Source organism: Notothenia rossii (assembly GCF_949606895.1).
Source record: "Notothenia rossii genome assembly, chromosome: 9".
In the NCBI taxonomy this organism is placed as follows: Eukaryota; Metazoa; Chordata; class Actinopteri; order Perciformes; family Nototheniidae; genus Notothenia; species Notothenia rossii.
Window position 1 is genome coordinate 79,911,901 of NC_136907.1, and position 22,683 is coordinate 79,934,583.

General features: G+C 42.1%; 1 protein-coding gene across 2 annotated transcripts in view; it reads right to left on the reverse strand.

Annotated features, from left to right (window-relative positions):
- kcnq3 (potassium voltage-gated channel, KQT-like subfamily, member 3) overlaps window positions 1-22,683 on the reverse strand; it is a 143,647-nt gene that overhangs the window by 94,772 nt on the left and 26,192 nt on the right. The window contains exons 1-2 of one of the 2 annotated variants that reach the window (XM_079648985.1): window positions 11,172-11,228; window positions 9,749-10,165 (exon numbers count right to left, since the gene is read on the reverse strand). In XM_079648985.1, coding sequence (XP_079505111.1) covers window positions 9,749-10,038 — 290 coding nt within the window. In that variant the 5' untranslated portion in view covers window positions 10,039-10,165; window positions 11,172-11,228. Of the gene's footprint in view, window positions 1-9,748; window positions 10,166-11,171; window positions 11,229-22,683 lie in introns of those variants that run through there. The other variant, XM_079648986.1, reaches the window with a different exon arrangement.

Consider the following 22,683-nt stretch of genomic DNA (forward strand, 5'->3'; position numbering starts at 1 on the left):
ACAGGAAGAGACAAGACTAAATACAGGGAGGGGTAATCAAGGAACAAGAAACAGCTGGGTAAAGGAGGGGGAAACACGAGGGCAACAGGTGAACACAATCAGACAATCAGACACACCAGGGACACTAACGACAGGGAGGACAGAACAGCAAAGTAAACCCAAACCTAGACATACAAAACTAAAACCGAGACATGACATACAAATTGTGACAGGAAACATAACTACAAAATGTAAACCATTATATCGGGCTAACTTTGCGTACAACATAACAACACAACGACACAACAACAAAAGCACTGTTTGTAAATGTAAAATATCCCCCTCTTCCCTTCCCTGAAACTGCTGAGTGCACATTTAAATACTTCCCCAGGGGACTCCTTTCACTGTTGCACCGCTCGACACTAGTAATAATAGGGATGTATATATACAGTATACACAGTCACGTTTATTGCACATGGAGGAATATTAAGGGCTATGAGTTCAGGAGTTTAGAGCAATGATGGCTCTCGGGGGAATTGTTTAATATTTGAAGGCCAAGCGACTGATTTCTGTGCATCGTCAGGTGCAGAAGAGCAAAGCGTGTTTCTCTCCTTCCTCACAACACATGTTTTTTTGCAGCCTCACCATTTTCCTCCTGCAGCCGCAGCGTTTATACGAGTGACAACCCCCCCCCCCCCCCCCCCCCCCCCTCTCTCTTCCTGTTTCCTGCACAGCTGAAGGGTTTCTCAGGCAGAGTAAACTCCAGTAACCTCCATCTTTAAACTGCACACATCACAACAAACGCATGCAGGGGGACTTCACATGTGTTTATGGATTCTTCCGGCAAACAGAAGAAGCACGAAGAAAGAACGTTTGTATTGCAGCTGAAGGAAAGTAAGTGCTTGACGAACAATTAAAACATCATAAATGACCACACAAACCACATGTTAAGAAGTGCTAAAAGCACAATAACAACATAGGATAAAATAGAATAAAATAAAAGCACACAGGTAACCCAAACGCCTGCTCAAACAGGAACGTCTTAAAATTACAAAAGCTAAAAGGAAAGCTAATGCCCGTTACAAGAACTCAGATATATACAAATATATAAAAAACATGTCTATGAAGTGTTTTGATCAAAAACATAATTCTGGCTCCGTAGCTTTAATAATAAATAAAGAGAACTCTACCAGCAGAAACTCAGCTAAATGCTGCCGTGATTAAACTCCACATCATGTTCTAAACCACATCAAGGATTCTCTCTGAAACAGGATGGAGCTCAAACTCTTTCTTTCTCAGGTTTACCACAAGGTGACTTCCTTTTGATTTCCTGCTTCTTCACACACACTCTCTCCAGTACAGGTTAGCTCTGAGTGTTAGCATGCTAATGTGAACACAGACTATATTACTTCCAGAACACGTCTCATTGTTTCTGACAGCAACGTTTCTGATTGGCCCGTGGTTGTAAAGCCCGCCCACATTTTAGTAATGTGGTCATGACGCAGCAAATCTGGATCAGCTCCGTTGTTCCCCATTTTTAGAGATGTGGGTACGGAGGAGAAGAGAGAGGGGTTTAATTCCTGACACTTTGAGAGTGTCCTGACACACTGGGGACACACCGGGGACACACCAGGGACACACCGGAGACACACCGGGGACACACCGGGGACACACGAGGGACACACCGGAGACACATGGTGATGTAGAGGAGACATCAGAAAGTGCATTTTGCATGATAGGAGACCTTTAAGAATCCTCCTGCAGAAACACTTCAAACAAAAGGACAAGAGAAGGAAACACCTCTTTGTCCTCTGGAGAACACGACCACAGTGCAGACCTGCAGAATAATAAAGAGACGCTAAAGAGAGACATTGAGTTTCAGGTGATTGTGAACGGAGGTAAAAATAGGTTTGTGTGGACTCAGCTGAATCAGAGAGGAGAGGATATCTTCAGTTTGATCTTGAAAAGAACATCTTTAGATTCGATAAAGCCGGAAACAGTGAGGAAAATGAGCTGAGATCAGCAGAAAAACTAAAATATTTTACATTTAGGGAGCATTTTTTCACCTGTTTCTGATCTTTATCATAATACTTTTTGCTGCAACTTGTATCTTTTTTTATCACCTTGACAAAATTCCAGTTCCTGCTCCAAAAAAATACATAACACATAAACACATCCTGAGTAAAGATTAACTTTAGTTTTCAACATATTCTTAAATCAATAAATAAAAATTGAGTCAAAATTAACTTTAGTTTTCAACATATTCTTAAATCAATAAATATTCCCTTTACTTCTTTGATGAATCCTTGTATTGCTCAGAGTATCAAGTCCAAAAAACAGCAAATCTTCACATGTGTTGGTGTCTCTGTCCATGGTGCTGAAATCTGCTCTGAAGTCTCAATGAAGCTTTTAAATTCCCTTTAAAAGGTTTAATCAATCACATTTGTTCCACTGTTCGAGCACATTTCTTTAATAAATGTCTCCTGCATGTGTTTCCGACCGCAGCTTATTAAAAACACATCACTTTAGTTCAATCAGATGGAAACTTCTGCATCATTTCACCGTCATTTAGAAGTTTAAATATGCTATAGTATAAGAATGAGTCCTAAAACCCTGACATGAGGATTGTGTCACTTCCTGTCCCCTAGTCTGGAATTCAATTCTTTCTGAACGTGTTTTTGGAGGTTAGCATGAAATAAGGTCTGTGGTTAACACAAGCTGGAGAGATTCTTATTCTACAACATGAAATATGTCAAAAAATACCCCACTGGTGAATTTAGAAAGGCTAACAAGTGTCTAAATGAGACGACTAGATGTCACCACGCCCAACATTAGCCTCCTTTAGCTTAGCGGTGGTGACGTGAAGTCATGTGACCGTGCTGTAGTTCCTTTATAGCCCAACATTAGCCTCCTTTAGCTTAGCGGTGGTGACGTGAAGTCATGTGACCGTGCTGTAGTTCCTTTATAGCCCAACATTAGCCTCCTTTAGCTTAGCGGTGGTGACGTGAAGTCATGTGACCGTGCTGTAGTTCCTTTATAGCCCAACATTAGCCTCCTTTAGCTTAGCGGTGGTGACGTGAAGTCATGTGACCGTGCTGTAGTTCCTTTATAGCCCAACATTAGCCTCCTTTAGCTTAGCGGTGGTGACGTGAAGTCATGTGACCGTGCTGTAGTTCCTTTATAGCCCAACATTAGCCTCCTTTAGCTTAGCGGTGGTGATGTGAAGTCATGTGACCGTGCTGTAGTTCCTTTATAGCCCAACATTAGCCTCCTTTAGCTTAGCGGTGGTGACGTGAAGTCATGTGACCGTGCTGTAGTTCCTCTATAGCCTAACGTTAGCTTTTTACTTCAGAAATCATAAAGTGATGTTAATATGTGGAGATTATCCTGCTGAGTATCATAAACGTTTGTTTGACACAGAGATTATTTTCTGCAATTATAATGTAACAAATGGAGGAATCCCATTGGACCAGGGAGATGATGCCTTCAGGGTCCAACACGGAAATATAAGTTCCCTGCACCGCTCTATTGACAGTCCTTCCGTATTGATTTCCCTCTGTTATCCTCTCATCTGTCTCCACAGGAGTTCACTGTGACTGAAATGTTGCTGCAAAGATCAAAAAATCACAACAACAGCCTCTCTGTTTCCTCCGCCACGTTAAATATTGATCATCTTATTGGCAGAGAGCCTTCAAACAGGAAGTGAGAGGAAACGTGTGTCGCCTCTGCAAAACATCAACACAGAGAGAGGGCAGAGGAAAACAGATGATGTTGACAGGATAAAACTGCACAAAGAAAAAAACATCCAAGACGGTTAATGTAGATTTACATTTCAAAGTGTTTTGAAACGCCTCCATTGGACTCCTTTGTTTACCTCAAGAACATAGTGACATCACTACTGAACATTTGCGCTCCTATTGGCTAGCGCTGCAACACATAGGTGGATGGGACATCTCTAAACTGTTGACCAATCACAACAGAGCCAGCCAGCTAACCAATCAGAGCAGACTGGTGTTACGTCCCTCTCTAGGGGTAGAGAGAAACAACACACACCAGTTGGAATTGGTATAATTATAAAGGGTTTATTTTATATAGCGGGAGTAATCAAAGTGGCAGCCATGCAGCCTGGAACAAACAAAGAAGGCCAGAAGGGCACAGGTAGATGAATAACCAACAAAAGGAGGGCTCTAAAAAGGAGTCTAGTTGCATACAATGGAATAAACACTATTACACCAAATAAGAAATGAAACAAAACCTCACTTTAAAAGTGGTACAAACTAATAACGGAACTGAACAAACACAGTGTTAACAAACAACAATCCAATTGATGCTACGCTAACCAAAGCAAATCTAATCTCGTACAAGTTAACCACAGTTTACAGATTTAGTACCCAAACGAAGCGAGAGGCGTCTGTTCCCACAACAGAGCCTCCAGAGTGATCATTGTCCCCAAGCTTTGTAGTACTCTCCAGCAGGTGTGCGCCGGCTGGGCGCTGCAATTGGAGCGCGTCGGGCCCGGCGTGCTCCAATCACAATCCCCAGGGGCGGAACAGGAGATGACAGCCAATGACATGAGGGCAACCACACAGCTCATTTACATAGAACACACAATCAGATGACCAGGAAGGCAGCAGCCTATTGGAACAAATATGATTAATTAAACCTTTTAAAGGGAATTAAAAAGTTTCATTGAGACTTCAGAGCAGATTTCAGCACCATGGACAGAGACACGGCGCATGTGAAGATTTGCTGTTTTTTGGAGTTGATACTCTGAGCAATACAAGGATTCATCAAGAAGTAAAGGGAATATTTATTGATTTAAGAATATGTTGAAAAGTAAAGTTAATTTTTACTCAATTTTTATTTATTGATTTAAGAATATGTTGAAAAGTAAAGTTAATTTTTACTCAATTTTTATTTATTGATTTAAGAATATGTTGAAAACTAAAGTTAATTTTTACTCAGGATGTGTTTATGTGTTATGTATTTTTTTGGAGCAGGAACTGGAATTTTGTCAAGGTGATAAAAAAAGATACAAGTTGCAGCAAAAAGCATTATGATAAAGATCAGAAACAGGTGAGAAAATGCTGCCTAAATGTAATTTTCTTTAGTTTTTCTGCTGATCTCAGCTCATTTTCCTCACTGTTTCCGGCTTTATCGAATCTAAAGATGTTCTTTTCAACATCAAACTGAAGATATCCTCTCCTCTCTGATTCAGTTGAGTCCACACAAACCTATTTTTACCTCCGTTCACAACACTGGGCTCAAATAAATCCTAATATGAACCTCAAAAATGATCTTGTTTTTTATCTGATTTGGGGTATTTTTGATGGTTTGATGGCTTTAATGGAAGGAGGTACAGTTTGTAGTGAGAACTGATAACACACCCTCAGAGGACACTTCATTAACGCTGATAGAAACAGAGGAAACCGGCTGAGACATGTTTAAACACAACATACTGTGTGTATCTTGGCCGCTCCATATGGACGCCACTGACATGCATTTCAGCAGTTTTATATATGTACTTCACACAGAGGGTCTGAAGAGGGCTTCACTGGGAAAGACAGGAAGTGAGTCTGCCTCTGTGTGGAAAGAGATAAGGTAAGATGAAATAGTAAAAGGAAAGATGAGATGAGTGTGGGCTGAAATGAGGTCATGTTACTGCTGCTGCGTTTAAATCAAAGTGTGTGTGTGTGTGTGTGTGTGTGTGTGTGTGTGTGTGTGTGTGTGTGTGTGTGTGTGTGTGTGTGTGTGTGTGTGTGTGTGTGTGTGTGTGTGTGTGTGTGTGTGTGTGTGTGTGTGTGTGTGTACGTAAACTGATATTTCCTGCTCATATATCGATGCACTCTATCCCATTGATAGATACTCCAACCCGCTGAGGTAACCATTGAAGGGCCGGTTCACCTCTTAACTAAACCTTCAAAGAGTGAGGCGTGTTTTCAGTCGTCCACGAACTCAGGACATCGCAGAGTAATTCAGATTTCTCCACACGAGGTGATGTATTCTGCGAGGCGGCGGGTTAGACGTCTGCCGAACATTTATTCTGACAGTCTGACAGTTTGACTGATAACTCAGGTAATTCAATTTAAGCCCGGCGGCAGCTCCTTTCTTTATTTCCTCTCAGGGAGTTTTCACTATCAGCAGGAAGACTTTGGATCACTTGAAATCCCTCGGGGGTTTCCCAGGTACCTCACACATTCATTTAATTTCAATAAAGTGAGAAGAGGACGGAGAGAGAGCTTCCTGCAACATGTGTGTGTCTTCGGCCTGTGAAAAGGATATGATGTCCAACACGAGAGAAATGTGAGATGGATACATGAAAACTGAACTGAATCAACAGCTGGGGCTTGGCTGCACATTATAATGATAATATATCAAAAATAAAGTGCATTGAGATGAGCCAATGGTCACTATAACATAATCACTATCTCTTAGAAATGCAAATGGATTGCAAGACTCCAAAAATAGGTCCCACAAATCAATGAAAGTCCCAAATAAATCTGCTTTAAAGCCAAATGTGTAAAGACAGCTGCAGCCGGAGAGAAACCAGAGCCTTAGAAAAAGCTTCCAACACATTCCAACAAAGGAATACCCAACATAGTGTCATCATCCGGCTGCTGGAGGTCAACGTGTGGACGTCTGAAAGCATCACGTCGTATTCAGCTGATGCTTTTATAAAAAAGAGACTAACAATAAGTGCGTTAATGTTAAACCGTGAAGAAAATAAGCAAGAAGACGCCTCTTTTTTAACCAAGATGCAGAGGTGCCTTGCTCAAGGGCACCACGGCAGGGCAGGAGGTGAACTGGGACCTCTCCAAGTAGAAGTCCACACTCCATGCTTTAGGTCTGGTCGGGGACTTGAACCGGCGACCCTACGGCTCCCAGTCCAAGCCCCGACTGCCTGAGCCCCTGCCGGCTGCTCAAAGTGTCTGAAAGCTTCACGTTCAGGCGATGCTTTTATACAAAGACATTTACGATAAGTGCGTTAAACCAGGGAGAAGTCAGACATAGCAGAAACATTAGCAATAAGAAAGCTCTTTCACAGAACAGAGAGTTATTTATTATCAGACACGGAGCAGAGGAGCGGATGTGTTTTCAGTCTGTTGTTAGAGGTTCCCAGAGCTGAACAGAGGTTTGGTGAAGCAGCTTTCATACGCCCCGAAGCTGTGGAACAAAATACCTTTAGACATCAGTCTTTAAACAAAACTCTAAATCTATTCGTACATTTGAGAAGCTCCTGCTCTCTGATGCATGTTACCCTCTCACCTGATGAAGGAATGCATTTGAACTGTCCTCCTTGTAATGCTCAGTTTCATCATTGTACCTTTAACCTACAGTAAAAGTATTTTTTTATTTCAGCTCTACGGTATTTTTTGGTTTGTTTTTACGTCTTTTACCGGTAACTGTCTTTTATGTGATATCAATGTTCTTCTGTGAAGCACTTTGAACTGCACTTACTGTGAAGGTGCTATAGAAATAAAGATAATTATTACTTCCTGCTTTTTGAAATGCACCAAAACCAAGCATTTGAAACGACTAATTATTCAACATTTAACCAGAACTCACATTGAGTTCAGGCACGTCAAAAACACACATCACAACATCCAGAGAAACCACAGATCAGACCACACACACACAATACAAGTGTGTGTGTGTGTGTGTGTGTGTGTGTGTGTGTGTGTGTGTGTGTGTGTGTGTGTGTGTGTGTGTGTGTGTGTGTGTGTGTGTGTGTGTGTGTGTGTGTGTGTGTGTGTGTGTGTGTGAGGAAGCTATTCATTGAGCTTCATCATCAGGTTACAGCCGGACAGTAATGGACTGACCGAGAGCTCAGTCAGCTGATTCATCACAAATATAATGACCAGCATGCACTGCTGCACTCAAACACAATATCTGACTTAAAACCAAACACAACCCTGGGTCTGATTCACCTGATCTGAAGCTGCTGCTATTCAGAGTCCTGTGCCTTAGCTTTATATGATATGGGAATCGTGCTAAACGTTGGCACACAGCAGTTAGCCGTACAATATCAGCATCTTCTTCAAACTGAAGCATTGTGCTGATGCCTTTAGATAAGATAAGAAGTGCTTGTGTGTTGCAGCAGCATAAAAGACATGGCATTGTATCATACAAATGGAGAAGATGGGAAGAGAAATACTGAGGAGGAGGAATTGGACTGATTGTGATGTATTTGGGGACTCTGGATCATTCGGGTTGGACAGGTTGCTTGTGTATTTGAAAGACAGTGTAGACATTAATAATCTTCATCTTGTGCTCTCTATGGAATGGTCTCAGTCACAATCAGCCCACAGAGAAATGGACTCCTCAATAACTCCCAAAACCACTCCACAACTGTCACAATCAGCCGTTATGGAACTATTGTTAGGCTAATTAATGCAACTTGTGCAAATAGCCCAACATCTGCAGGTTAGCATCCGGCAGCTTCTATGTGCTGGGGACCCTGCTCTACATTTCTATCATAACACTTTGGGGTCCTCAACATGTCAGGGTTCAAAGGGCAGCAGGTAACGCGTACCAGAGGAATACGCTGTTACGAGTAAAAGTCCTGCATTCCAAATGTTGCTCAAGTAAAAGTAGTAAATCTACTCAGTTACTTTACACACTGTACAGCAGCACTAAGTCAAGTTATGCCAGACATTTATTTATTTGAAAAGCAACAACAATTTTGCAGCTCGTGTTTTATTACTTTGGGTTCCTCTAACATCTCCATGCACTTCTTCACCTCTGCAACCCAGCAGCCAACGCCACGTTCAAACCTTTAAACCCAGAGCACCATGAGCAACAAAACAAACATCTGCAGCTGTCCCTTTCATTATGTTGGATCCCTGCTCCTCTGCACCCTCTGCATCAACAGCTGCACAAGTTGTGACCCCTCTCTATGTGTTTTACTCACACGTGTCTGTGAGATCTCTGCTGTGAAGCACTTTGAACTGCACTTATTGCATGATAGGTGCTATACAACATAAAGATTATTATAACTTCCTGCTGTTTGAAATGCACCAAAACCCAGCATTTTAAAAGACTAATTATCCAAAGCCCCCACAAAGAGTCATCGGCAGGATAAACATGAGTTACACAATGAGCTCAGGCACTTCGGAGACACACATCACAACATGCACAGCAACCAATAAAGTACTTCTCATAAATATTGTGCTCAGCTGTAGCCTACTGGTTCCTGCACAAGTTGTGAACCCTCTCCGTCTGTTTTACTCAAACGAAGGCATCTGTGAGATGTCTGCTGTGAAGCTGAGTACTTCTACTTTCACTCAAGTACAAGATCTGAGTACTTCTTCCACCTCTGCAACCGGGCAGACAAAACGCCAAATCTAAACCATCCATCTTCTCCCGCTTATCCGTGGTCGGGTCGCGGAATCTAAACAAATCTAAACCTTACAAGTTAAATCTTAAAACCCGGAGCAGAATAAACAACAGAAACAGAATGTGCATATTGCCCTTTTATTAATTAGGCTGCTCTAACATCCCCTACAAGATCTAAGTAGAAGTACTCAGATCTTGTACTTCTACTCCACTACTTTCACTCAAGTACAAGATCTGAGTGCTTCTACTTTTTAAAGATTTTCGCAAAATAGTCCAAATTCAAAACACTTAAAACCCAGAGCAGAATAAACATCGAAGCAAACATGTACAGCTTGCCCTTTGATTCCTTTGGGCTCCTCTAACAACAACCTCTTGTCCTCAGCTGCACAGGTTCATCCTCAAGTTGTAAAGACCCTCTTTATCTGTTACTCACACGAAGGCGTGGTAGAGCAGCGCCCAGCCTCTCGGCCTCTCCAGCGCGGCGTACAGCAGGGTCTGGATCTTCCTCCTCCGGATATTAGTCCTCTTGGCCGGCCGGCTGTAGTTCAGCGGGGTTTTAGCCAGCAGTCCGACACCGATTCCCGGCTGAAATCCCCGCTCCTTTCCGGTAGAAGAACCGGCCACCAGGAGCCCATCCCGGTCCAAAGTATCCCCGGCAGGAGCGTCGCTTTTCGGCTTCTTTTTCTCCTCAGAGCCGCCGTTTGTCCTGGACCGGAGTCCCATGGTCAGTGCACGAGGACCGGGAGGGGCAGCATGCCATGGTCCGCGCGAGGGATCCGGAGACACACACACATACACACACACACCTTCCTCAGGTCATGTAATGATGTGGTGGAGCTCAGCACATTGACTGGAGAAGAGAGAGAAAGAGAGAAAGGGGGAGGAGGATGGATGGAGAGAGAGAGATAAATGAAGGAGAGACAGTGAGAGATTGATTTTTTGAAACACTTTTATTTACATTTTTCAACAACAATGAGTTTATTTACCTAGAAATTGAGAGAAGATTTTTATTTTTTAGATTGTTTTTTTCAGAGTCAAACCCGAGCTCTTACCCCGCCCCCCGCTCACACCCCCGAGCTCCCCCCCCCCCACACAGAGCACATAGCTGTAGTGAAACAACACCGAAAAACTATTCCATGTTTCTCATCAGACTGTGAAATCTAAAATCGACACTCACTCTTGCTTTTACCAAAGATAAAAACATGTTAGACAGAGAGAGAGAGATATAAAGAACGAGGGAGAGAGAGAGAGAGAGAGAGAGGGAGGGAGAGAAAGAGATGCTTTATTTTGGGAAACCATCGGAATCTGGTGCGTGTTTTGGAGCAGAAACGGTGCGTGAAAGCCGCAGCAGCATTAAAGAGAACACAATCCACGCCCTGATTCTAAAACCACTGCAGAAATAAAACACAGGAGACACAAAGTGGTTATAAACTCACAAATACACGCTTCTACTGTTGCATTGTGGGAATATTTCAGTGGATAAAGAGGCGATAAAACACCTGTCAATCAATTAATCAAAAAGGGGCTTCAACACACCTCCTCTCCAAACACACACACACACACACACACACACACACACACACACACACACACACACACACACACACACACACACACACACACACACACACACACACACACACACACACACACACACACTCAGAGGCGAGACAAAGAGCATTCATCGCTCTGCCTCCCCTAACACACACACACACACACACACACACACACACACACACACACACACACACACACACACACACACACACACACACACACACACACACACACACACACACACACACACACACACACACACACACGGGAGGAACCAGCTTCCCTGCACCGACTCTTACCGGCAGCTCTCCCCGGGCATGGCTCCTTTTTTCCGGGGCTTCCAGCCTCCATGCACCCGCAGAGGGACCGGATATAAAGGGGGGGGGGGGAGATAGATACAAATAAAGAAAAAGATAGAGAGAGAGAGAGAAAGAGAGGTTTTCATCAGCAACCTAGACGCTACGTGCCCGCGCACACTCACGCTCGTGCACGCGGATAGACACCTTGCTGACGTGTTTTCACGCGGGAGGAAAACACGCGTGTAAACAGATGTAGGGAGGCGCGAGCACGAGTGTGTTATATGCACCGTCATGCACACGCGTACGCGCCTGGTGTCAAGTGCATAGTGTATGAAGAGAGAGAGAGAGAGACACACACAAACACACACACACACACACACACACACACACACACACACACACACACAGTTACACACACACACACACACACACACACACACACACACACACACACACACACACACACACACACACACACACACACACACACACACACACACTCTCTTACTTCAGTAACAGAAAAGGTACAAGAATCACAAATACACTAGTGTTACCATAACTAAAAGTAAATCATTAGAAATAAATATAGCCTTAAAGTGAAGTGTTACACTGTCCCAGAAATAATTCTAATAAACTTTTTGACATTTTAAATCCTTAAATTGCCACTAATATGAGAATACAGTATCATAAGAATGCAGGCACACCATCAACTTCAATAATCACTCCTACTCTGATATAAACTCAGCATGCAGCATGGGTTTAAAGCTGCACTTACTAAAAAAAGACTGTAGAATATAAACAGCTGCTAATTAACAACAACAACAACAACAACAACAACAACAACAACAACAACAACAACAACAACAACAACATTATAACTACTTAAGAAATCATTTAAAAAACATAACATATGAGTTAGCCCTTTTGTTAAAGGTTTTATACTCTAAAGTTTACCTGAGCTGCTCCAGCTGCAGACGAAAAACACGTATAGTGACGTCATCAATGGGTTAGGTTACGAAACTGAAATAAATTGTTTTTTTGGGGGTCGGGGGGTTATTAATGATCCTTAATTAGGAAAATAATTAATATGTCAGCGACAAACAGGGGAGCTGTGAAACAACAAGTATGACAACACTTTTGTCAAATTTGATTCTTTGAATATTTGTAACACTTTCCTACGTTAAATATAGATTTAATTCATCAGCGGTGGGAAGTAACCATGTACATTAAGTAACACTTTAATGCATCAATAATTATAATCAAAACACTTCTCCCACCCAGGGCCGTCCCTCCCTGCAGGCCGAACATGCAGACTGCGTGGGGCCACACCTTTGCGGAGGTTGCCTCAACCGAGCCGAAAATACGGCCCACCTCTGTATTTTGTTATCCTGCAGTGTCTTACATACACAGAAAACAGAGCATACATTGGATGAGATCACTAATTGAACTGAACCAAACACAGACTTCTTTCAGAGGAAACGCACTCTTTGTCCGACCTCAGAACACACTAAGAGCGATCTAGAAATGGATTAATTGCGTGTCTCGTTAGTGTTTCCACTTAATCGTTGAACGTCGGAGGATTTGACTCATTTTGTTGGGAGACGGGAAGAGGGAACCTCTAATTGAAAAATCAATAATTGAACTCTTCAAGCTTCACCGGACTTTCTGATGAATCCCTGCTTACGCTGTTTCTTTTTTATAGATTCCAACTCTGTGACATTTCCTCCTGAAGTCTAAACTTTATAGAGCAAAGTGAATGTCCTGACACGACTTCATTCCATGCTTCTATTTGTCTTTCGATGTTGTTGTTTGGAGCTCTTTCACCTTCTGCATTTGGAAAGCCACAGCAGACCCGCTCGCAATGAAGATGAACGTCAGTGTTTTCTGATGATCCACTTTTATAGTTACACATTGGTGCAATTGAAACAACTAAAAACAACTTGGTTAAAATTAAGATCACTTTTAATAAACCCCACTTTAGTGTTATTTTACAATTAGACACAGACAACCCATAGACATGCACTAATGAAGAGGGGGCCGAGCAAAGAGGCTGCCATTGTATTCGGTGCCTTGCTCAAGGACACCTCGATTGCCCAGGAGGTGAAACCGGAGAACATTAACCTAAAACGAATGAAAGGGGCCCAATTCTGCTCATTTTCACGTTCATATTAGTATGTTATGATTGGTTAGCTGGCTGGCTGTGTTGTGATTGGTCAGCCAGCTTAGAGATGTCCAGCCCATTAGCCTATCACGTACAATATGTTTGAGCGTTAGCCAATAGAAGCGCTAGTGTTTCATAGTGATGTCACTATGTTCCGGAAGTACCGTATTGACCCGATTATACGACGACCCCTCTTTCTCAAGACTCATTTTTGGAAAAATTCATTTTTGAAGACGGAAGAAAATAATTTTCCGGGAACCGGCTCCTTTGCGGACCGCTTTTCTCTGTTTACATTTTTAAGGCAGTCTTCTAATGTCACACTCAGTAACTCCATATTTCTTTGCTGCCCGACAGATGTTTGATGACTTCGTTGATCACCATTATCTTAAAATGGGAGAGAGAAACTCCCTCTGGAGGGAACACAGGGATTTTAGCCTTTGCAGACCATTTACATGCACTAAAACCTATAGAACTACAGGAGAGGGAAACCCATAGCAGAACCTCTTTATTTCTCTCTCCTTAGGGTCTGAGTACTTCCTGCAGTCCGAGGTGGGAGGTAGTGGAGTACAAATACTTCGTTACTGTACTTGAGTACATTTTTCTGGTATCAGTACTTTACTCCACTACTTATTTTTCTGAAGACTTTTTACTTTCTACTTCTTACATGTTGAACACAAATACCTGTACTTTCTACTTCTTACATGTTGAACACAAATACCTGTACTTTCTACTTCTTACATGTTGAACTCAAATACATGTACTTTCTACTTCTTACATGTTGAACACAAATACCTGTACTTTCTACTTCTTACATGTTGAACACAAATACCTGTACTTTCTACTTCTTACATGTTGAACTCAAATACATGTACTTTCTACTTCTTACATTTCTAACTCAAATACCTGTACTTTCTACTTCTTACATTTCTAACTCAAATACCTGTACTTTCTACTTCTTACATGTTGAACTCAAATACATGTACTTTCTACTTCTTACATTTCTAACACAAATACCTGTACTTTCTACTTCTTACATTTCTAACTCAAATACCTGTACTTTCTACTTCTTACATGTTGAACTCAAATACATGTACTTTCTACTTCTTACATGTTGAACACAAATACCTGTACTTTCTACTTCTTACATGTTGAACTCAAATACCTGTACTTTCTACTTCTTACAAGTTGAACACAAATACCTGTACTTTCTACTTCTCACATGTTGAACTCAAATACCTGTACTTTCTACTTCTTACATGTTGAAAACAAATACCTGTACTTTCTACTTCTTACAAGTTGAACACAAATACCTGTACTTTCTACTTCTTACATGTTGAACTCAAATACCTGTACTTTCTACTTCTTACATGTTGAAAACAAATACCTGTACTTTCTACTTCTTACAAGTTGAACACAAATACCTGTACTTTCTACTTCTTACAAGTTGAACACAAATACCTGTACTTTCTACTTCTTACATGTTGAAAACAAATACCTGTACTTTCTACTTCTTACAAGTTGAACACAAATACCTGTACTTTCTACTTCTTACAAGTTGAACACAAATACCTGTACTTTCTACTTCTTACAAGTTGAACACAAATACCTGTACTTTCTACTTCTTACATGTTGAAAACAAATACCTGTACTTTCTACTTCTTACATGTTGAACTCAAATACCTGTACTTTCTACTTCTCACATGTTGAACCCAAATACCTGTACTTTCTACTTCTTACATGTTGAACTCAAATACCTGTACTTTCTACTTCTCTCATTTCCCAAACAGGCTGGTTCCTTTAGTCTGAATGTGTGTTTGGTGCGTGATCATTATTATTTAGAGTCATTGCGTGCCTATTGATTTGAACACGATCCGTGTATCCATCATTTCCTGGTCTTCTCTAAAGAAGAGGGACCAATGGAAACGTTGTCATGTTGCCGTTGGTCACCATGGAAACATTCATTAGCTAACAATGACATTATTGTTCTATTAATATAAAGGGAGGTCAGGTACTCTTTAAAACAGCTGCTAGTTATGGGTACTTTTTACTGAAGTACATTTCAAAGCCTCTTTACTTTGACTTGAGTAAAGAAGTTTAGTCAGTATTTAGTCAGTGTGTTTCAGCAGCAGATTGATGCACCTCTGCAGAACACTTAAAGCTCTCTCTGTCGATATGTGGATGGAAAGTGATTTGTGACAGACGAGACTCGGATCAATAACCCGAGTCCAGGAATGAAACCAGATTCATCTTCCTGTAATGAGACGAGCCTCAGAGACTCTGGTTCAAATCCCGTTTCAAATCCCGTTTCAACACCACGGTCACAGGTTCAAATCCTGCTTTAAAGCAGGTCTTTCTCTATATATATTCATCTATCTTATAAATGAATAAAGGGATAATGTACAATCCTGCTTATTACTACCTCTCTGTCTTCTTCTGCTGTTCCCTTTAGTGTTTACTTCCTGTCTGTCTTCTTCTGCTGTTCCCTTAAGTGTTTACTTCCTGTCTGTCTTCTTCTGCTGTTCCCTTAAGTGTTTACTTCCTGTCTGTCTTCTTCTGCTGTTCCCTTAAGTGTTTACTTCCTGTCTGTCTTCTTCTGCTGTTCCCTTTAGTGTTTACTTCCTGTCTGTCTTCTTCTGCTGTTCCCTTTAGTGTTTACTTCCTGTCTGTCTTCTTCTGCTGTTCCCTTAAGTGTTTACTTCTTGTCTTGTCTCCTCTTTTCCTTTCTCTCTATTGATCCTCCTTAGCAGCAGTGTGCTATCGAGTATTAACGACCTCTGAAATGTCCAAATCGACCAATCAGAATTGAGTATTCAACTCAGCCGTGTAATAAATACATTTTTTTTTTCAATAAATTATATTTACTATAGCAATTACCCTATTCGGGATCCAAAAAGCGCATTTTATCTAATGTAGTTTAGTCTAATCTGCTCACATTAAAACGGTCAGTTCTCAGTATCTAGGGGTTTACAGAAAGGCCCTTTTTCACATCAACATACAGGCAGTTTTTAACCAAGAGTAAACCCAGAGTCTGAGCACAAGGTCACCGACGAGGCAGAAAAACCATCTCTCTTCTGCTCCGACTCTCCAAACTCAACAGCATCCCATTTAGTCGATTCTGATTAAGAGAATAAACGACCCTGTGTTGCAGGACGCCGCCTATCAGCTGAGTTGTGACTGTTTGTCTCCACACACACACACACACACACACACACACACACACACACACACACACACACACACACACACACACACACACACACACACACACACACACACACACACACACACACACACACACACACACACACACACAGTACATCATGTCGAGGTTAAAGAAGGAGGTGGTGTCAAAACACAGAGACACACCTGAGAGGTTTCTGTTTAAATGAGACAGGGATTCGTTCAGATCTGATTCAAGCTTTAGATGTCAAAGTTATCGAGAACACAATGAGGTGTTTATCTAAATTAAAACTGGTTAGGGTAGGATCTTAGGTTGAGGCGAAACACAGGAAAGAGATAGGATAGATAGATGAAGCTAAACTATTAGCAAAAGCATTGACTTGATTTGTGATATTTCTTAATCGCCATTTCCTCCACTTTTCCCTTTTTTCCAAGTACATTTCTAACATGGATTCGTTAAATCTCAAAGTAACAATCAATTGTTACGCTCATACAAAGTTTTCTGTCGTCTAATTTGAGTTTTGCGTGCATAAGAGTGCATGTTTAAATGAGACAGGGATTAGTTTAGTTCAGATCTGATCCAAGTTTTAGATATCAAGGTTAAAGGGTACAGACTGAGGTGTTTACCTAAATTAAAACTAAACATGGTTATGGTGTGAAACAATGTTAGGTTGAGGGACAACTCAGACAAGATTATGAGCCTGTGTTACGTGCCTTGGTTTGTTTGGGTGTGTCTCCCTCCCTCTCCCCCTGTTGTCTCCCTCAGGTGCTCCCAATCCCCAATCAGGGCCTCCATAAAGGACCTGAGGAAGGCTGCAGTCCCCCTCTCCTTCTCCTCTGGGCTGCATGTGTGGTGTGGTGTAGTGTAGTGTAGTGTAGTGTAGTGTAGTGTAGTGTAGTGTAGTGTAGTGTGGTGTGGTGTGGTGTGGTGTGGTGTGGTGTAGTGTGGTGTAGTGTGGTGTGGTGTGGTGCAGCGTAGTGTAGCAGGTGTGGCAGGCAACCCAGTATCACGGCAAGACGTGAACATGTGACGATGTACCATGCTGGGAGACGTGAAGATGTCATGATTTCGTCCCTTCAAACGTGACAGTTACACGGTATTGTTAACCAGTGGAGAAATAACCGGAAATGCCAAGTGAATGCTAACCCGACGTAATGATTTATTTTGTAATAGTCACACTCGATTACGCCGATTTTCTTGTTGCCCCAGCTGGTCGACACCTCTTTTAGCAGAAACAAAGGCTACATGAATGTATTACATCGATGTTAATCCATGCGTGTGGATGTGGAATTAACGGACGTGACGTTATGCGATTGCGTTGCCAGGCAACAGCTTCGGTTCATGTTAATTTACAAAGTCTTCAACTAGAACCGTAGTTATATTTAAAAACATGTTAGAAGGCCTCACAAAATACTTTAATGCAAATTCAAATGTAAATGTGAAGGAATGTGTGTGTATAACAAAATACATCAATGATAAACGAAACCGGAAACAGACTTAGGCAAGATGGTTTAGCTGCAATGCATGCTGGGATTTGGTGTTTATGTGATGTGAAATCTGAAAACGTTTTTTAAAAATAAAATACTTTATTCCGAGTGTGCTTGCTTTTCTTTTTGAAGGTCATCACATAACGGCATTGTAATACACGGTTCGGCTGCATTACATATTACATATCTGCCGTAGTTCTCTATTTATAGAGCCCTGATGAGAAGACTTCTAGACAAACAGGAGAACTGCCGCCAAAACTGAAAAAGTGACGTGGATCATAAATATATAAGAAATTAAACAACATCTTACACTTCTTTTCACACAATACGTCTCTTCACAGTATCAACACTAATTCAGCTGACTTTTATATTTGATCCAATCGGTAGATAGGCTGTATTTACACCATAACGGTGCACAGCTGATAGAAAGGGACACCTGGTGGTTAAAGCATGTTATTGAATTTCATTATTTGTATTATTAGATATTAATAGGAGGATGTGCAAAACAGACAAACTAATAAGGCCTAATTGAAACATTAAAGAGTACTTTAGGTTAAGGTCTTCTTTTGAATAAGAAAAAAGCTTTGGGGGTATGGAAGAAGAATATGGAGTGATGAAACCCTCTTTAATGTTCACACATGCAGAGCACACAGCACACGCAGTGACATTTGTATCTACAGATAAATATTAAGCCTGACAAAGTACTTCACATGTAATATATTGCTTTCCTGCAATGTTAACTATGTTGAAGCACTTATTTGTTTGAAGGGACGAAATCATGACATCTTCACGTCTCCCAGCATGGTAAATCGTTACATGTTCACGTCTTGCCGTGATATCGGGTTGGTGGCAGGTGTGGTGTGGTGTAGCAGGTGTGGTGTGGTGTAGCAGGTGTGGTGTGGTGTAGCAGGTGTGGTGTAGCAGGTGTGGTGTAGCTGATGTGGTGTAGCAGGTGTGGTGTAGCTGATGTGGTGTTGTGTTGCGTGGTGTAGCAGGTGTGGTGTAGCAGATGTGTTGTGGTGTGGTGTAGCAGGTGTGGTGTAGCAGGTGTGGTGTGGTGTGGTGTGGTGTAGCAGGTGTGGTGTAGCAGGTGTGGTGTGGTGTGGTGTGGTGTAGCAGGTGTGGTGTGGTGTGGTGTAGCAGGTGTGGTGTAGCAGGTGTGGTGTGGTGTGGTGTGGTGTAGCAGGTGTGGTGTAGCAGGTGTGGTGTGGTGTGGTGTAGCAGGTGTAGTGTAGCAGGTGTGGTGTGGATTAGCAGGTGTGGTGTAGCAGGTGTGGTGTGGTGTGGTGTAGCAGGTGTGGTGTGGTGTAGCAGGTGTGGTGTAGCAGGTGTGGTGTGGTGTAGCAGGTGTGGTGTGGTGTAGCAGGTGTGGTGTAGCAGGTGTGGTGTGGTGTAGCAGGTGTGGTGTAGCAGGTGTGGTGTGGTGTAGCAGGTGTGGTGTAGCAGGTGTGGTGTAGCAGGTGTGGTGTGGTGTAGCAGGTGTGGTGTAGCAGGTGTGGTGTAGCAGGTGTGGTGTAGCAGGTGTGGTGTAGCAGGTGTGGTGTGGTGTGGTGTGGTGTGGTGTAGCAGGTGTGGTGTAGCAGGTGTGGTGTGGTGTGGTGTAGCAGGTGTGGTGTAGCAGGTGTGGTGTAGCAGGTGTGGTGTGGTGTGTCTGTCTCTGTGTGAGGCCGGCTAGTTTAACCTGTGTTTTGAATTGGAGATGTGCTCCAATGTATCTTTGTGTATTGTTTTACTTTAGTGACTTTCTTTTAGGAGAAAGTTGTTCTAAGTTCACTTTGCAAATTGGCTGGTGGTGAGCCCTCTCCTCTCTCAAGGTTATTTTATATTGTGTTACTTCCCTTTGTACCCCTAGTCCAGGAGGGAACGTAACAGCCTGGAACTGAAGCTAACTTTTGAGCAACATTTTCAATCGCTGAAATGCAAACCGCAGTATTGACTTTTTTAACGATGTTTTTTTGCCATTTCCTCCACTTTCCACTCTTTTCCATGTCCATTTGTAACATATCATTACATCTCAAAGTTAAAGGTAAGATGAGGTTATCTTTTGACTTTTGACAGGTGAGAGTTCCCTGTTTGTCTGGTTTCCTGAGGAGTGTTAGTCAGACTTCCAGCGGCTGAATAATTGAAGGCAGTGGTTTTATGTCTGCATGATGTGGCCGACTCTCTGCATGTTTTATTCACGGCTTCATTCAACTTTCATAACTCGAGGTGGAAAACACACAAAGGAGGCGACCGCAGTTAAAGCTACGGAGACCGTGATGAAGGGAAGAAGAAAAAATCACTACTTACAGATGCTTTTCTTCTGAAAGAAATGATCCTGTTGATAGTGTTTTATATTAAAGCAGTATTTAAGCGTAGAAAGAAAGGTTGTACATGTGGTCTGTAATTCAGTATTTCAGCTTCACAGATGTTCCTGATCTCCGATGTCGAGGAGAAGAGATTCAGTTTCCAGAAACAACAAGACGAGCAGAAAAATAATCCCTGAATCAGCGCTTCTGTCCAGCGTCTTGAGACGGACGTGTTTCCTGTTACATGAAGGGTCCTCAGCACTTTCACTCAGAGGAAGCCCAATAAACATGATCCTGAACACGAGAACTCGGCCACCACAAAGACATAAAAACCTGCTGAGGAAGCATTTAGCAGAATAACATATATAGAGGAGACCAAAACAGAGCTAAAGGAGAGGATACAGGTCCAGAAAAACTCTATAACCGATGAGAAAAGAGTCAGATTTAGCATCTTAAAGCTTCTCACTGTACTCTAAATGTGTATTAGACGGATAGATATATTCCCTCAGCAGACCAAAACAAAAAGAGAGAATATTGGTCCACAAAAACTCACTAACCAATAAGAACAGTGAAATGTTAGCTTCTTGATAAACTCACTGTACTCTAAATATGTCTCAGATATTTCTCTCAGCAGATGGTGGAGACCTAAACCAGAGCTAAAATAGAGAATACTGGTCCACAAAAACTCACAACCGATGAGAAAAAAGTCACATTTAGCTTCTTAAAGCTTCTCACTGTACTCTAAATGTGTATCAGACAGATATCAGACAGACATATCTACCACAACAGATGGTGGAGACCCAAACCAGAGCTAAAATAGAGAATACTGGTCCACAAAAACTCAATCAAAGTCAGATTTAGCATCTGAAAGCTTCTCACTGTACTCTAAATATGTATTAGACAGATAGATATATTCCCTCAGCAGATGGTGGAGACCAAAACCGAGCAAAAAGAAAATATTTGAGGATTTAGCAGATACAGACGCAGATATTCCTCTCAGGAGATGGTGGAGACCAAAACAGAGCAAAATGAGAGAATATTGGTCCACAAAAACTCAATAACTGCTGAAAAGTAGTCACATTTTAGCCTCTTATAACTTCTCAAAACCTTATTGTATACCAAGTGCTCACAGGCTAACCCCAGACAGACAGTAAGAGACAAGCTGCTGAACATAGCAGATTCAAAAACAGGTATTTAATTAAGGTTCAAGGCTGGTTTATTTGTATAGCACAAAGATTAGAAGTCAAACAAACAGGTTATTGTTGATTTACTTTAAAGTATGTTAAATATGTTTACCTCTGTTTGCTAAGGGCTGTTTGTTTATGTTAAAGATACCACCCTAATATCTGACAGAACATCAGTGGATTTCCCCATATTTAGTTAGACTGAACTGTCTGTGTAAAATAAAAAAAGTTACAGCCAGGTTGACTTAGATAAAGGGAAAAACAAGGGACAGATCTAACTAAGTTGTTGTCTTTAATCCACTTAGACTTCCTGCAGGATCCCAGTGTGTGTTTGGATGACAGCTGGAGGTATTGTGTGTGTGTGTGTGTGTGTGTGTGTGTGTGTGTGTGTGTGTGTGTGTGTGTGTGTGTGTGTGTGTGTGTGTGTGTGTGTGTGTGTGTGTGTGTGTGTGTGTGTGTGTGTGTGTGTGTGTGTGTTAACCTTCAGAGGATGCACACGTGAGGCCGTTGTGAGACTCTGGAGACGCTCGCTGACTTAAAGCCTTCATGAATCAAGCTTTTCTCGCGTCTGCGGATGAAAAATGACTCCAGCTGTCGGCCTGACACTCTCCAGAAACAACCATTCAGCATAAATGCTAAAATAAACGTATCAATCTCACACATCGGCATAAATCACTGTGTGACCTCCGGATGGAGAGCAGGTATCACAGCAGGAGGCCTGTCAGTGTAACTGTGATGAAACCAGGAAGCAGACAGCACCAAGGTGAACCTGAAGGCCTGCTGAGAGGCTTCTCTGTGGGTAAAGTCATCAGCTCTCTGCATTGTTGGTCACCTTTAAATCAAGACTCCTGAGAACAACAATAGTTACAATTACAGATAGAAAGCCAAAGGTCTGACTTTTAGCTCGGAGGAGGAAACCCATCTCCTCCTGGGATGAAAGATTTCCTCTCGCATGCCCATAAATGGAGGTGGGATGCTGCAAAACTGGAGTGAATATTCCCGTTTCAGCGTCCTGTCCATCCACTTTGTTAGCACACAGCTGAGTTTCCATTCTCCATAACATTGTGTTAATGGACAAGCCCTCAGCTGTGGGGCCGCAGCTATGAAGCTGTGATACTCTCTGGTGACCCGTTCCGCCGCAAAACTCCCTGTGAAGGATGATTTGCCCATGGAGGGTCGCCACAGAAGGGGCAGATTATTTACTAAGGACC